Source organism: Pyrgilauda ruficollis, unplaced genomic scaffold (assembly GCF_017590135.1).
Source record: "Pyrgilauda ruficollis isolate IOZ18807 unplaced genomic scaffold, ASM1759013v1 scaffold145, whole genome shotgun sequence".
NCBI classification, from domain to species: Eukaryota; Metazoa; Chordata; class Aves; order Passeriformes; family Passeridae; genus Pyrgilauda; species Pyrgilauda ruficollis.
In genome coordinates this window covers 431,752-447,293 of record NW_024513099.1, presented here as the reverse complement: position 1 = coordinate 447,293, position 15,542 = coordinate 431,752, and the positions used below count along the sequence as shown (strand labels likewise).

The 15,542-nt window shown below is 39.7% G+C and overlaps 1 protein-coding gene across 9 annotated transcripts in view; it reads right to left on the bottom strand.

Annotated features, from left to right (window-relative positions):
• RPS6KA2 (ribosomal protein S6 kinase A2) overlaps positions 1 to 15,542 on the bottom strand; it is a 202,208-nt gene that overhangs the window by 66,412 nt on the left and 120,254 nt on the right. For 8 of the 9 annotated variants that reach the window (XR_005954599.1, XR_005954600.1, XR_005954601.1 and 5 more), the window contains 3 exons: positions 9,051 to 9,131; positions 8,142 to 8,221; positions 5,076 to 5,182 (listed from right to left, as the gene is read on the bottom strand). Coding sequence is in view for 5 of the 9 variants with exons in the window: in XM_041460561.1 (XP_041316495.1) it covers positions 5,076 to 5,182; positions 8,142 to 8,221; positions 9,051 to 9,131 (268 nt within the window). In the remaining 4 variants the exon portion in view is untranslated. The remainder of the gene's footprint in view (positions 1 to 5,075; positions 5,183 to 8,141; positions 8,222 to 9,050; positions 9,132 to 15,542) is intronic. The other variant, XM_041460562.1, reaches the window with a different exon arrangement.

Sequence of the window (15,542 nt, the reverse complement as noted above, 5' to 3'; positions counted from 1 at the left end):
TGGAACAGCTCCCCAGGGAAGTGATCACAGCACCAGCCTGACAGAGTTCAAGGAGCATTTGGACAATGCTCTCAGACACAGGGCGTGATCCTTGGGATTGTCTTGGGGATATTCTATTATTCTATGATTGAATATTTTAGCATCAGAACCATCCCACAAACTGCTTTCACTGACCTCGGTTTAGAGGTATGCCTTGAGAAGAGAAAGGCTGGAAATCTCCATGCTAGAGGTTGGGGCAGCTAAATTTGTAGTAGAGGAATGACACAGTCTGAGTTACAGGAGAAGTCCCATAGCAGAACTACGACTGTAAACTCCATATCAACTTTTCTGCTGCAGCTTTATCACAGGGGAAAAAAGCTTTTGTGATGGATTGTTGGCATTGTTTTATATAATCTCTTAAATCAAGGCCTGAACAATTCTTTCCCATTTCTCTCTCTCTTAATTTTTAGTTTTGAGTCATGTCTTCAGGGTTTTACTTTGAGCTCCAACATCCCCAAATCAATGTGATGTTCTGCCAAACCTAATAAAGCTGGAACTCTGGGGTTGGTTCCGTTGTTCTTGTGGGGGTTTTTTTTGTTGTTGTTTGGTTGGTGTTTGTTTTGGTTTTCTTGGGTTTTTTTTTGGTTTTTTTTTTTTTTTTTTTTTGTTTTTTTTGTGTTTTTTTTTTTGTTTGTTTATTTGGTTGGTTTGGTTTGGGATTTTTTTTTTTGATGATATAAGTTTCTTTTTAAGTGAGAGCAGTTTTGCAGAAGATTCAACCCACACTTTATGTTAATCAGAAACTGTAGCTAAATTTTCAGGTAGGAGATAAAACCTGAGACTTCATCAAAAGTGTTTTATTTCATTTTGTTATGAAAGTACCAGATGAAGAAGTCAAATATCTACTAAAGAGATGAATCTCACAAATTGTGTTTTGTGACATTTCAGTGTTCGTATGACCCCATGCTCTCTCACCCTGCTGAATGTAAATTCCTCTCTGCTGTAGCTCCGTTGACACCATGAAGTCAAAAAGGGGCTGCTTACATCAATGGAAGCTTTCCACCATAAGCCTTTGTCGTTTACTGATTCTCAGATCTTCCCTCTCTACACAGGGCAGGTACATTCATAAATTAGTAGTCATGGTTGGCAACATGCTGCATTAAAAGTGGTGTTTGGCTTTTTTAGAGTATAGTGTCTACACTGTCCTTTGTGTAGACAACTGAGGGCCTTAAAATGTACATCACTCCTTGTTAACCTAAGCCCCTAGCAAGGTTAGCAAGGTGCATCTAGGTTCCTGAAAATAGAAATGGTTAAGATTAATAACAGTTTGTCCATTTTCAGATGGTGACTCATCTCTAAGTCACTCATGCCCTCAAACCACAGCATAAGAAATAAAATACGCATAATATACTACTCTGTAATAAGTGCCCATTTTTCTATTTTGGTATATTTACCACATATACCAAGGTATATATACCTTTATTGTATAGCTTGATTGTGCAGTTCTTAAGTAAAAACATGCCTCATCATTTAAGGATGATCAGTGGCTTCCAGTGTGACTGAGCAATACCTTGTCCCACAAGGGATGTCACTGAAATCACCAAGACAACTCAAGGAGAAAAATATTTCTGCAACAATTCAAGAGATGTATCTGCTTGTTCTAAACAAGACTTTGACCAGAAACCTCAATTACTTTTCTTTTTGAGGTAAGTACAGCTGACTTGAGAACAACTCCCAGTTGCATTGGAAATTAACTCATAGCTTTGAATTGTTAACATGGATTTTTGCTCAGGGAATCTTAAAAAAAAAAAGCTAAACCTTAAATTTTAATGTACTGAGAGTTCTTCCAAGTGGCTTGAACAGTGCTGGTTTTTTTTTTGTTTTTTTTTTTTTGGTTTGTTTGTTTTTTTTTTTTTTTTAAACATAAACCATTCCAATGAGCTTTATTTTAGCATACTTACAGAGCTGACAAGCTGCTATCAGCAGCTAATTTTGGGAGCATCTGAAGAACAGCAAAAGCATTGAACAATGAAAGGTCTAATGCAGCACCCGTCTTTAATAAAGGGGAGAGATATGGGGAGAAAGAGAGAGAATTGGGAAATTACAAATTAATTATCTCCAGTTCTGCAAATCTAACAGAGCAAACTTTGTGCTGTAATCATGCTGGTAATGCCTCTGCTGAAGATGCGTGTGTGTGATTCTGCATGTTGCACTTCAAAGGAGAGAGGGAAACCAAAGGGGAGTAATGAGAATGACTGAAGCCCTGTAAAGACTGACTAGTGAAGAAGAGTTCGGAACCTGGATTGTTTAGGATACGGAAGAGGGTCTAAGGAAAAGGATGTTCTCACAAACCCCTCAGGCTGCTGCTGAGAGCAGAACAAGCAGGTTGGGGCTTCTAGGAGGACAGGCCAAGAAGCATTTGCCTGCAGTGGCAGCGAAAAAATTTCAAACTAGGTATTAAGAGCAACATTTTAGATGAGCAACTGCTGGAGCACTGCCAAGAGGCTTCCTGTGTACAGCACAGTTTTCACCATCTGTTTTAAGCCTGAGTTAGCAACACACCTGTTATGGTCTTGATCCTGCCAGGGGAGGATGAGAACATCCTGAGATGGTCCTAATTTTCTTTTATCATCTTATTTAGGAAGATATTCTTTCCCAGATGTAACTCAAAAAATTAGCATTTTTTCCCCCGAGAGTAATTGTTTTATTCTGCTGTATCTATAACGTAAATCTAAACTTCCAGAGAAATCATAGGCTGTCATGCTCTGCTCTCCTAGGTGTGACTACACATAGGCTTTGCGCTTACAGAGCTATTTTTAGAGGACATGGTTTTCAGTCAGAAGCCTTGCTTTATCTCCAGGTATGAACTTCTGAGTCTTTCCTATAAAACAGTTATATTCATGTAAGCTGAATCTGTAGATCAAAGGTCATAAACCATTTATAAAAGGTAGAAAATGCAAGACTGAGGGCTGCCACCTTAACTTTACACAGTGATCTCTCTGTGTATAGGTCTCCAGTTACGTGATGATACTTCTTTTCTTCCATAGAAATCTTGTCTCAGCTGGCAGACTGGTAACACTCAGGGAGGGATTTTAGCAGAGCAGTACAGTGAAGGGGATGGCTGGTCTCAGCTCAGACAAAAATATAGAGAAAACTGGATTCCATCTGTACCTTTTCAACATGCTTCTATGTGACAATGACAAATCAGTGACACCTTCTTAGATGAGCTCCAATTTCTTGATTCACTGATCCCTGATTTGAAGCACATCACTTTGATCTGCAGTTATATAAAGTGCTCTCACTTGCAACTGGAGTCACTGAGAGATGTTTTTTGAGATGCAAAGTGACACTTCCTGCTGAGAACTCAGAAGAATCCAGGTCTCAGTATCTCAAATACAATGAACATACAATGAAATGTATGAGTTTTGACATACATTTAATTTTCTCCTTAGTTTCTAACTTCTTCTAAAGCAAAAAATTACAGCATATGCCTAAAAATATAAAGGCATTGCAACATATCTGAATATACAACCTCATATCTGGATACCTTCTAACAGCAGATTCATACATCATGTGTTATCTCAAAAATCAGCCTCATCTAACATCAGAGAGAAAAGCAGTGCATGATCCATACGAATGCTCACTAGAATCAAAGTTTAAAACAGAAAACCTATAATTTGCGTTATTCTACTGTATGCATGTTTGTTGATGCTGAATGGATAGAACAGCAATTCAGAATGAAATTGAAACCAAAGAGCTGCTGGCAGATGATGCAAGAGCCTGTGGCTGTAGCAGCTGGGGTGTCACCACTGCCTACCTGCATTTCATATCAGGAACAAACCAGTACTTTTCTCCCTCCAGTTGTTTAATTGTAGGATGACTTCCCACATTTGTCAAAGACAAATCGTTTCCAGTTTTGACTGCATAAGTGGGCAAGATTGGAAATTTGGTCAACTACAAAAAGTTCACTAGCCCAAAAGACTTGAGAGCTCTTGCTATGTACATTTGTTGAATTCACATAGTATTACTACTACTACTACTACTTTTCAAACCAAAACATAAAATTGAATTTAAAATTTCAATCACATAGAACTGCAATGCAGATAAACAGTCTCCTTCTCTTCAACTTCTTACCTACAAAGTCTACCTTCCATCACTTTTGGTCTCATGTTTTGCGCGTGAGAGTGGGAGTGATAACACTCCATTTTAAAGAAAGAGCTGCATATTTTTCAGCTTGATGTCACAGAAGGAAAATGCTGCTGTGCTGTTAGATTTTGAAAGTGTAAGCAATTGTCAAAAAGACCGTCCTCAATGGTTATCCGTTATAAATGCTGGTGACCATTAAATTAAAAAGGAACTTTGGAATGTTGCAGCCTGATTTATTTGAGTAGTCACAGCAGAATCCAGCAAAACACCAAGCAAAGGGCATAGAATATAAACAGTATCATGTCACTCCCAGTGACTGCTTGAGGGTGTCATTTGTTCTACTGATGTATTGCAAATAAAAAAGAGAAAGGAAAATTAGGACCACATTACGAGTGAAAAATAGTTGCAAATGTGAGGAGAAATATTTTGGAAAATATTTTGCACAGTTAATACAAGTGTTTTAAAAGTCCTGATTATCATGTCTCTCATGAGTTAACAGGCACACAAGTTCTCAGACATGCTCATTTACTTTAAGCAATGGCTCCGGTAACACTGAATGGTGCCATGCCATATTCTGTATGAGCTGGAAGTGGAGTTGCTTTGAATGGTTTACACTGCATCAGGGGGAAGGCCAGATTAAATGCTGCAAACAGAGAATGGTGCCACTGAAGTTAAGGCACAGGGATCTAAATTCTTTACTGAAATCATTCACAAAACTGAAGGGCAGGCACAGAGGTTCCATCATGCTGGAGCAGAGTCAAAACATTTGGCCTCATGCTAAGATAGTACGACAGGAAAACCCTACTGCTGTTAGTGACGGTCTCGTGTAGTCTCACAAAGAAGGAAGGCAGAGCTCCTGGCACCTTCTCATTTAGTAGTGTGACAAGGGGCAGATGCAACTTAAAAGTTCAAGTATTTATGTTTCAGTTCACTTCTCCTTGTTAACTTACTTTTCTGGTTTTAGATCCCTGTAAATAATTCCGAGACCATGGAGGTGGTCTAATGCCAAGGCCAGCTCAGCTAAGTAGAATTTGACATCCTCTTCTGTAAACATCACCTAGAGAGAAGGAAGAGAAGACCACATCTATTTATTGGACAGTGGTGGGCTGGCTTGCCTTAAACAGACACAGAGAAGGAATTTTCTAAGCTGGGAATGCTGGAAGGACCACCATATCAGGTTCAATTGTCCATAATTTTTCTGAATTGATATTAACAATTCTTACCAGATTCTCCCTATAAAACAAAACTTGATCTGTTGAGCACCTCTATTCCTTAAAATATGCTGCTCTCATTCATCTGTTTGATCTGTTTAGATGACATTATGTCACAATATTAGCAATAAATTATAACTCCTTAGCCTTTGGAAATGAACAGCAAAATTAAACACATTCAGTGCAGCCCATATTGCTTTCATATCCCTTAACTTGCTACAGTCTTGGCATTTGGTTACCAAATTCCCCTTAAATAGCATAGGAAACCTTTTTGGGGAATGGAATACTTCCAAGTTGGAGCAGAATACACAGCATGAAGAGAATCAGAGGTGGATTTAAAACTCATGCCTTGGAGGCCCAAGGAAAATCAGTGCAGATGCCATAAGCAGTGATGTGCTGTCTAACATTTGGGGCCTGATGAGGTGCCAGCTGAAGGCAGTGTTTTCTGCAGCTGATATGGACACTGCTAACACTGAAAGCTGTGTTTTAGGTGAGAAGAAACTTCTGTAATCAAAAAACCAATAAACTCTGAAAAAGTCAGATGGCAGGAAACCCCTCTGGTTCAACTTCCATTGTATCTGAGATGTTCTCTTTAAATTTCTATATGCACAGAGATAATAACGCAGAAAAGAAGCTGATATATTGGCTACAGAAGTGTGATTATGCATGACAGAAGTAAAATGAGTCAGCTGAATAAAAATTTACTTGTCATATGTAAATGTAAATTCTACAGTAGAAGTTGTAGGGCTTAATTTTAAAATTAGGTCTCTGCTCTCAAAAAGGGATAGCCAAAATATCTGAGTGCTTTCAGAAGTTCCAGACAGCTGAGAAAAAAAAAGAGATTATTCAGAGCACAGATGTCACATAATTTAATTAAGAATTTTACTGCAAAGGCTAGAAACAAAAACGCAAAAGCAAAAACTCTCAAATTTAATTGTACTGAATGTAAAAATGACATTAATTTTAAAAGAAATTTAAATTATTTATAAGATTTAAAATAAATAATGTAGGCAAGAAATTAAATCAATAGAATCCAGGAAATTTCTCATCTATACAGATACACCTAGTTAGTCAGATGTCTCAAAAAGACAGAGCAAGAAATAGGCAAGCTCTGCATACATGCACACAATATATGTCTATGGGATCTGACTGAAAGTCCACTGAAATCAATACCTTTCAACCAAATCTCTAACTACAAATTGCAAAAAGTTCAAGCTCTCCCAGAACTTCTTCTCTTGCAATACCTTGCCCTAAAGAGCTGCAAAGTATAGGCAGGCAAGGTGAGCTGCTAACACTGAAAAAAGAGAAGTATGTTTTTACCATCAGCTTAATGTGTCATTAACAATGGTATACAGCACAGGAGTTGGTGAATTGCCCTGGACAAGCTTTGGGGAAAACATGAAGCTTTTAAAGAAGTACAAAGTCTGAGCTGTTAACTTCCACTTTTGAGTTCCCTGGTTGTGCGGAACAGGGACCTGCCCTCTTAGGCAAGGGCCACATTTTCTGTCTTCTTCCATGAAACCAGAGAGGCCCTTGCTGAGACAGCAGCGCTGCCTCGCTAATAAAGCTTGGTCTCATGACAACAGCAGAAGGACATTTTAAATTAAATTTTTTGAAATATTTTTCCTCATATTAAAAATAATTGCTACCAGGGACTGAATATTTATATAAGGATCATTACATAGCAGTGTAATTAACTTGTTACCAATGTCTTCTTGCATTAGCAAATAAGCCTTAAAAGCAAATGCTTGGGGTCCCAAGTTGCAGTGCACACAGCATCCTGCAGCATGCCACTGAATCAGGAATTGAATGGGGGTTGGGGAGAGCTGGGGAATTTTGACTGAAAATACTATTTTCACAGCTCTTTTAGTCCATCAGTAGCTCCCCAAACCCAAGAAGAGCAACAGAGCTTCCCCTCAAGATGGCATTTGAAAGGTTCCTGTCGTTAAACACTCTGTGCTAAGTGGTTGCCTGCATCCCTGTTCCCACACCCTTAGAAGTACCAAGGGCTGGGGACGTCATGTTGGTGACAGAAAACACCAGGGCACAGACAACTGCAGAGCAGTTGCATGCTGCCTCACTAGAGCCTCCTGCATTCCTGCAAGGACCTCACTGGGACTGCTGGTTCACAGAGCTTTGGAGATACAGGAAAGAGCTAAATGAACCTAGAAAACCTACTGTGACTGCTCTGTTTGGGCATCAGTGAGAACTTGGGACATTCCCTGCCTGCAGCAGTCCCTCTCCAGGGGCAAGGCATGCAGAGGACAGGCGAGGCATGAGAGCTTGGGGAGGGCATGGAAGCAGCAGCTGCTCCTGGCAGGCATGAGGAGGGCAGGTGAGGATTGTGATAGTTAATCTCCCATGTCTGGGCTGGTGCATGGCCCTTAACCTGCTCCCAGCAGCTGCAGAGGTTGGTCCTGACCCATGGTCATCTCTTCCCTCTGCTGGCAATATGTTTTTCCAGTGGTTCTGTGCTCATCCCTAGGGGAAAATGTATTGGGGATTGATTTCTCAGACTGTTTCTCATCACATCAAGGACTTACTCTGAAAGCATCGAGTCTGGGGCTATTTTGATAGGGAACGGCTTAGCAGTGGAGCAGTTTTCTCTGGCAGTGATGCCTGCATTACCTCTGGCATAATTCAAATACAGTTGTTAAGAATCCACTTAACCATGCAAGATGAGATAGCTCCATTACATATCTAGATGACTATTCCCAAGGCCATTTTTCATTCCCATGAACTCAATTTGAGTTCTGAAAATCCAAGACAGTTTTTCATTTCTGAGTTAAAGATGTATCAGCTTACCTCTTTGGAGAGTCTGGTGAAAAGGTCACCTCCCCGCAGGAAATCTAGTATTAGGTACAACTTTCCCTCTGTTTGAAATGCTGCATTAGAAAAGGATGAAGATGTCGGAAGTTTGAATCAAGATAAAATCCCCAACGAGTAAGTCCTGTTGACTAGCAGTGTATCATTCACACCATTGCTGTATCATTTATGCCATTGCATCACTGTTACTTCAAAACTTTGAGAACCAAAAAAAACCCCATTTCTGTATAGAACTTAGCAATTGAGCTTTGGCTATGGGAAAAAATAGTGTCAGTTGAGAGACAAAAGTGCATTACTAATAAATTCAGTTCTGTGTTAAGCACTTATGAATTAGCAGCGTTTCCCACTCCACAAAGTATCAGGAGTCAGAGTGAGGCATAGAGAGAGGTTTCCATATTTGTGTGAGAGAAGAGCCCACATATCCAAATGCCCTCAGGATACCTGTCATAGTAGTAATGGTAGTAGTAATGGGGCTGGCGTGGTAGGAGGTAATTCCAGCAAGACACCACATTCATGTACACACCTATACAAATTTAGACTGGTACTGATTATTATAACCTGCTTTTATTTAAATTCTCTGTCCTTCTAAAGGATACCTGACAGTGGGTGAGGGTTTGGCAGATGTAAACTCAGCAGCTACCCTACCAGCACTACCTACCACATCAGACTTCATGACAAATTTATTTTAATGGAGGAATGGCTGAAACTTACAAGTACTGGATGTCTCCTTCAGCATAAATGAAGAATTTCACACAGGCAGCCTCTATGACTTTATTAGCAACAGAGTCATAAGTAGGCAGGGGGCATCTGCACGGAAGTGTAACACACCTAGTTACAATCCCCCACCCAATTTAAGAACAAACATTAATTATATTTTGTTACAGTTACCATAATGAAGCTTGACTATGAAAGGATGGTTCACTTCTGCCAAAATATCTCTCTCCATTTTAGATCGTACCCGATCCCGAACTATAAAGAAAGAACAATAAGAACAGTGACATTAAGACGCAGCATGGTCACTGGATACAGTACTGGAATAAGGTTGAGGCAGTCTGGATTGTGATTCTCACTCTGCTGATGGCTTGTATGACCTTAGGTAAATCAGACCACTTAAGTGTCCTCTATTTCTGACTGTCTAGTCCATGTAGCAAGTTCTCTAGGAAGGTCCTGTGTCTTTCCCTATAGAGAACTGCCCCAACTAAAATGACTACAGTATTGCAAACAACAAGAAGGCAATTACACTTCACAGAAGAGAATGTTAATGTGAAAATGAAAACTACACAAAATTAATTACTTTACTTCATTTAAGATGAAACAGAATATACCAGTCCTAGAGCAAGTTGGATTAATCCAACTTGTTCCAATTAATTTATTGTATTTTGCTGATGCTAGCAGCATTTATGACATATCATTGAACAGCACTTTCTGGAAGTGATGTATATATGCAATATACAAAACTTCCAATAAACCACCACCCAAACAATCAGTAACAAAGAAAAATTCCAAATAAAAATAGTAACTAATTATTTTTATGTGTAGAGATAACTTTATTGAGTGATAGCAGAGAGAAAAATACTTTTTGTGGTTGAGATGAATAGAGAGTAAGGGAAATCATAATTTCAGAGGTGAGCTGAATTGCAGATAAACAAAACTAATGCTGAAGATTTCATACCAAAGCCATTAAGCAGAATATTTAGACACTAAGGAGGATTCAAGTCCTCATGTTACCAAGTCTTGATCCTAAAGATGCACTTGCATTTTTCAGTCAATCGCTACTTCACTGAAAAGCACTGACATTTTCTTTTTTCTCTTCACAATGCCAGTATGCTTTTCAGATGAAAGCATCAACAAGACATATTATGAAACGATTTTAGGTAGCAAAGCCTGAGATCTGTCAGACTCTGTCATTGCAGGCATGTGCTGTGGAGCTGCTCAGAAGCTGAGTACTCTCAGCACCCAAGTAAGGAACATACATAACAAAACCACCGTCTACTGTACTTCAAAAATTGGTGCACAGAAATAGGTCCAAACCAGCTGATCTGAAAACCTTAGATAGCACAGGTGACATACTTGGGTTTCTTGCTAGTTTAATGCTTAACTTAGGCCAATAATGGCATAAGGTTTACTACCTCATTCAAGCTACCTTGTAGAATAAATTCAAAACAGAGGGAATTGTGGAATTGTAATCTCATCTCACAAGTAAAAATCACACATCCTACACTCACAAAATGCTTACTATGTGAAGACAGACTGTTTCTTGTGCTGTCCATCAGGGATGATCCCAGATGGGAATTCCCGTTGGATAGGTGGGCATTGCTGGACCCTCTACATATTACATTTCCCATTAAGCTTCGTTGGGTAGCCTAAGGAAGTAGCTCTCTGCATTTGCACTGCACAGTTGAGACAGGCTGTCAGAACAGCAGCACACCCTCTTCCACCCATCATTTTAACCTCTCAACAGGCAAAGGCCGTGCTGTGCAGCCCAGTGCTTTGCCAAAACCCTATGCCCTGCTTGCTGCTGTGGTTGTTACTGGATGTGGACACAAGCCACCCTTCTCCCCACATGCACACAAGAGGCACATCAGACTTAAAGAGAAGGCGATATCACCACAGAAGACATCTCACTCTCCAGTCATAGCCCCTGAACCTGTAGCTGCTGCATTATGGGGTTACATTTCCTTTTGCAAACCTTTCTTTAGGGAGCAGAAGTCAGGCTTGTGAAGCTGGAGGCTCAGCAGCCCCAAAGACTGTCCTTGTCTGGGCACTGCTGTCCTCATACAGCCTGGGCCTGCCCAGGCACCATTTGGTGGCAAGAGCACTAATGAGGGTGCGTGGCAGTGCGATGGGCTCTGCTCTGCTCCCTGGGCTGAGACCTCCCTGGTGACCCACCATGCTTCCCTTGGGGCCAGCTGGGTCCTGCAAGGGTATGGATGCTCTAAATTAGTGCTCCCGTGGCAGATACCATTTTCCACTTAGAGCTTTCCTCTTTAAAATCTCATTTAGAGAAAGATACAGTGAGACAGTGTATATTACAGACCTCTTAATGGACTGCCTTAGCCAAGAACACTGGGTTGCAAAGCAAATGTGATAAACAGCAAAGCTCCAGCGTGAATATCTGCTGACTGAATTGAGGTACAGCAGCTTGGACCCTCCCCAGAGTCCTCTGGAGGTGGCTCAGGACAGCACCTGGTGATTTGGTTGCCTCTCTGAGTGGGTCAGCCTCTCTCCAGTAATTTTGGAAACTGTCTTCTTAATGTCACCAGGCTGAAACTGGTGTTTGAAAGTTTAAATTTTTTTAAACTACGAAATGGGTTGTCAGGTAATAGGTTTGCTGTCAGTGACTTTTTCCTCAATGGTTTTTTGTCCTTTTTGACAATTTTAACCAAAGTGCTGCTGGATCTCCTGACCTGAAACATCAGGGAGAGAAATCCCCCAAATGTGTGACAAAAGCATCTGCCTCTTACAGAAAGCTGTGAGTTACAGGAAGATACATGCAGAAAATACACAAATAAGGTAAAAATTTTCACAATCTGCCCAGAGATGTTTGGCAAAAAGCATTATTAATTATAAATTATTTGCTCATCCCTACCTTTCAAAAAGAAATGTCACTGCTTAACCAGGAGTGAAGAATTAATTAATAAAACAAGAATAAGGGGAGCTACAAACGAAGCTAATTAAATCCGCATCAAAAAGTATTGCAGCAGGAGAAATAAATCAGTGAACAAAACGATGGCTTTAAATTTCATCCATTACTCTCCTCACTTCTTTAAAACTCAGTATTTTGCCTCAAGTGGAGCAAAAGCAGAATAGGACTCAGACTTAGGAACTTGCAACTCAATTTCAAATTCTTCACATAGCACAGGAACACAAAAAAGATAATGCAAATAGATATACACATAAAACTCTCTGCAACATCCTTTTCAATTCTATTGCTGTTATTTTAATCTGTTTTTAATACTGTCTGTTGTAGGCAAAAGTAGAGAGCTAAATTCTAAATTCAAATCCACACTGCCTATGTCCAGAAGACAAAGTACGTGTGTGGTGCCTAATTACCTGAGATATGGAGTAATACAGGCTTTCTAATAGTGATCATAGTCTCGCCTCAATGCTTCTGCATGGAAATACTATTTGCTTTACTGTGTTCTTGTTCCACAAGAACTAAACTCAAATCCTCTAAAGAGCAGCCTTTCATGTTGCACCTTCATTAGCAGAGCATTATTACAACACAAAGAAAAAACAGAAAAGTATCCTGCTGACACACTCAATGCAGAAACATACCAATAATGTCACACAAAGCACTTCATGTGCTTTTCCTTTGAAATGTGCATCATTCTGTGAAGGTGATTTTTTTGGAAGGAAGTTCCTCTGTGGCCTGAAATATGGAACCTTTTAGAGATGGGGAAAGAGCCATTATATCACAGCTTCACCACTCAGCCCGATGCTTCTGCAGCAAAGGTAGAAAAACAGAGGGGGATCTACAGAGCGGGAGACACTCCTTTGTAGAAGGGTACTCTGAGAAATCAGTAAGAATGCAGACTGTGTTTTAGGAGTCCAGAGTCTGGGGGAGGTAATTTTATCTCCCCCCCTCCTTTTTTCCTTTTTTTTTTTTTCACTTTTACATGAAACAACACATTTGGCTTTAAAGAAATCAAACAGTTGCCTCTGTTTGTTGTATTTTAAAGTAGACTTGATGCTCAAATGTTGAGATTTGGAATGACAGATGTCTCTAAATCAATACTACACTTTAGTATTGTACTTCCATTTCTAGTCTTTATCACCTATTCATATTCTCTCTCTTTGTAAAAGTTAATTAAATCTTGCAATATCCCTCTGAAGTACCTTTGCTCAATTTTCCAACAAAGAAAATTAAAGAACAGATTGAAGAAGTCTGATGCTACAGAAAAAAAAAAATACCAACAAAAAAACCAAAAAAACCATATGGGACTTGTCAGGCGCATACATGGCTTCTGGGACATACAAAAAAAAAGAAATGCTGAAAAGAAATGCTCAGAGATTTACTCCTCATAGCCTTGATCAGCAAGGAACAGCCTGGTGAGCTGAGGGTTCTGTACAGTCGCCTCCTTCCTATCCCATGGAGCCTCTGGCAGCTGCAATCTCCTGCTATTTTCTCACTGGGACATCAACTTGGATCTCTCTTCTTGATCAAAAAAAATCCACAGATGCTGCAGGAGATTAAGTGTGTTTTAGATTTTTGGCTGAAATTAGCTGTTGGGCTCAACCCCGTCATTAGAGAAATACTGACTGACAGACCAGCCAAATGATCACATAAATCTCATGCCCTTATGCAGAGGTGAAATTTCAATTTTTGTGTATTTTTAAGTAAAACTAGACCACTGAAAATCCACAGATTTGTTTATGCATAGCTCCCAGGTGAAACTGTTTCCCACCAAGGTCTGTGAGCTGCAGATGTGAAACGGTATCCAATAAGTCAAATCCTATGGTGATGTACATCACCAGCAAAGTCAGAATTACACCCCTTACAGCTGCATAAACAAGTTCTAACTAAATTTATTAAAACCAGACTAAATAAACAGTTTGATGAAGAGAAAAGAAAGCTGCCATCTGCTAGAAGGGTATTTCCTCTAAAGATCCAAAACCTACAGCTGGAAATACATCTGTTCACAACTTGTGCAAAACTGAAAATCTTCAACACCTCTGCAGAGTTGCACCTGGAACTTTTTTTTTTTTTAATAGAAATCATATGTTTGATTTAAATTTATTTACCTTGGTCTATGTGATATCCTGTGAAATCATCAATAAAATATTTGTTTCTTGAATTTGAGTGTACCATGCTCCTATACTTCGTTTGCTTCAGTTGTACTGAAGTGGGACTTATAACTGTTTTTTATTATTATTACTACTATTGCAGGAAATAACAATTTCAGTAAGTGCCTCTTACTTACAGGCAATAATTACCTATGGTCTAGGAATAGGCAAAATTTCAAAATGACAAATTAATAAGGCTGGCCTTATGCAGATGTCCCAGTAAACACTATTCATCAGCAGCTCTGGAAATTATGATGAACTGAAGGAAGAGACTGGTTTCATACAGTTTTGCAATAAAGAAAATTTGTTTAAAACATGTATGATACAGTTGGTCTTCTCTCTCCACACAAAATAGGTATTTCAGATTTAGTTCCAGCATATGAGAAACCATAACACAAAGATGACCAGGACATACAGTCCTCAGTCCTACTCTTAAATACAGTCTAAAGAGGGATTAATTTTTTTTCCATCAAACTTCTCTCATATCTTCTGGGAGACTGTTTTTTCCCTTGCAGCTCCTGCCCTGCAGTGCTGGCTAACTCACATGCAGCTGTGAAGAAGAGGCAGCACCAAGATTGATATTTCCTATCCGTGGGGCATTCCAGTATCAAATGAGTGTCTGCCTTTTGTTTTGCTATGGAGAAGTTGCTAAGCCAAGAGAAGCAATGAAGAAGTTGTTTTTTTTCTTGTCCCACTTGAGATGGAGATGATCCAGATGTCCAGGAACTGCTGTGTCTCTCAGGGCAATGAGTTCTGCCGCTTGCCTTTTAAGCTTGAAGCCCAGCATGGTTTAATCATGCACTACTGCTCTTTGCTCTGAAAACACACCTGTTTGATGGGTTTTACAGGGAGAGCTCAGTAAAATTTGTGCATCACCTTACTCTGGAAGTGAGAAAGCTGTCTGTGCTTTGATATTCACCACAAATACTTTCTGCAGCATATCATCAAAGGCAAAAGTACAGCTTTTATGATTGAAAAGCATAAGGCGTGAACACTGTCTCCGGGATGAAAACGCAAAGATATTCCCTCTTATGCCAGCCTTCTACATGAAAAAAAAATTGTCCCCTTTATTCAGTCTCTCCAGCTCTAAAAAGCCATTTGTATTGAAAGGGGCATTTTCTCTCCTTCAGGACCTTTGAGCAACTGATAATTCACTTGCAAGGCTTGGCAGACGTGAAAGTGGGTGAGGGTGGCACAGGATCTCCCCAAGAATTCTTGACACACCAACTCAGGGCAAAGTGTCCCTGTGTGAGAGTGATTTAAAGCCCATCCAAGCCCCTTCTCTTTTGTTAGAGGTGATATTTTGTTTAATGGCATGGTATGAAACCTTCTGCCTGGTCCAGATCAGATGTTTAAGGATGAGACCAATAATCTTTCATAAAATATTAAGTGAGAATTCCTGGAAGGAGAGGAAATGTGGTATTTCCTCTCTGTGTAGAATGTATGTATTGGGATGCTGTCATTTGCCACCAGGGCAGTTTTAGTCATAGGCTGAAATAAACCTAGTGAATGTTTTCTGTAGGCCTGTTCAAAACTAGTAATTTTGAATATTTTTGAAGACATTTTTGCTGTGGGTTTTTGTTCTCTAAACTG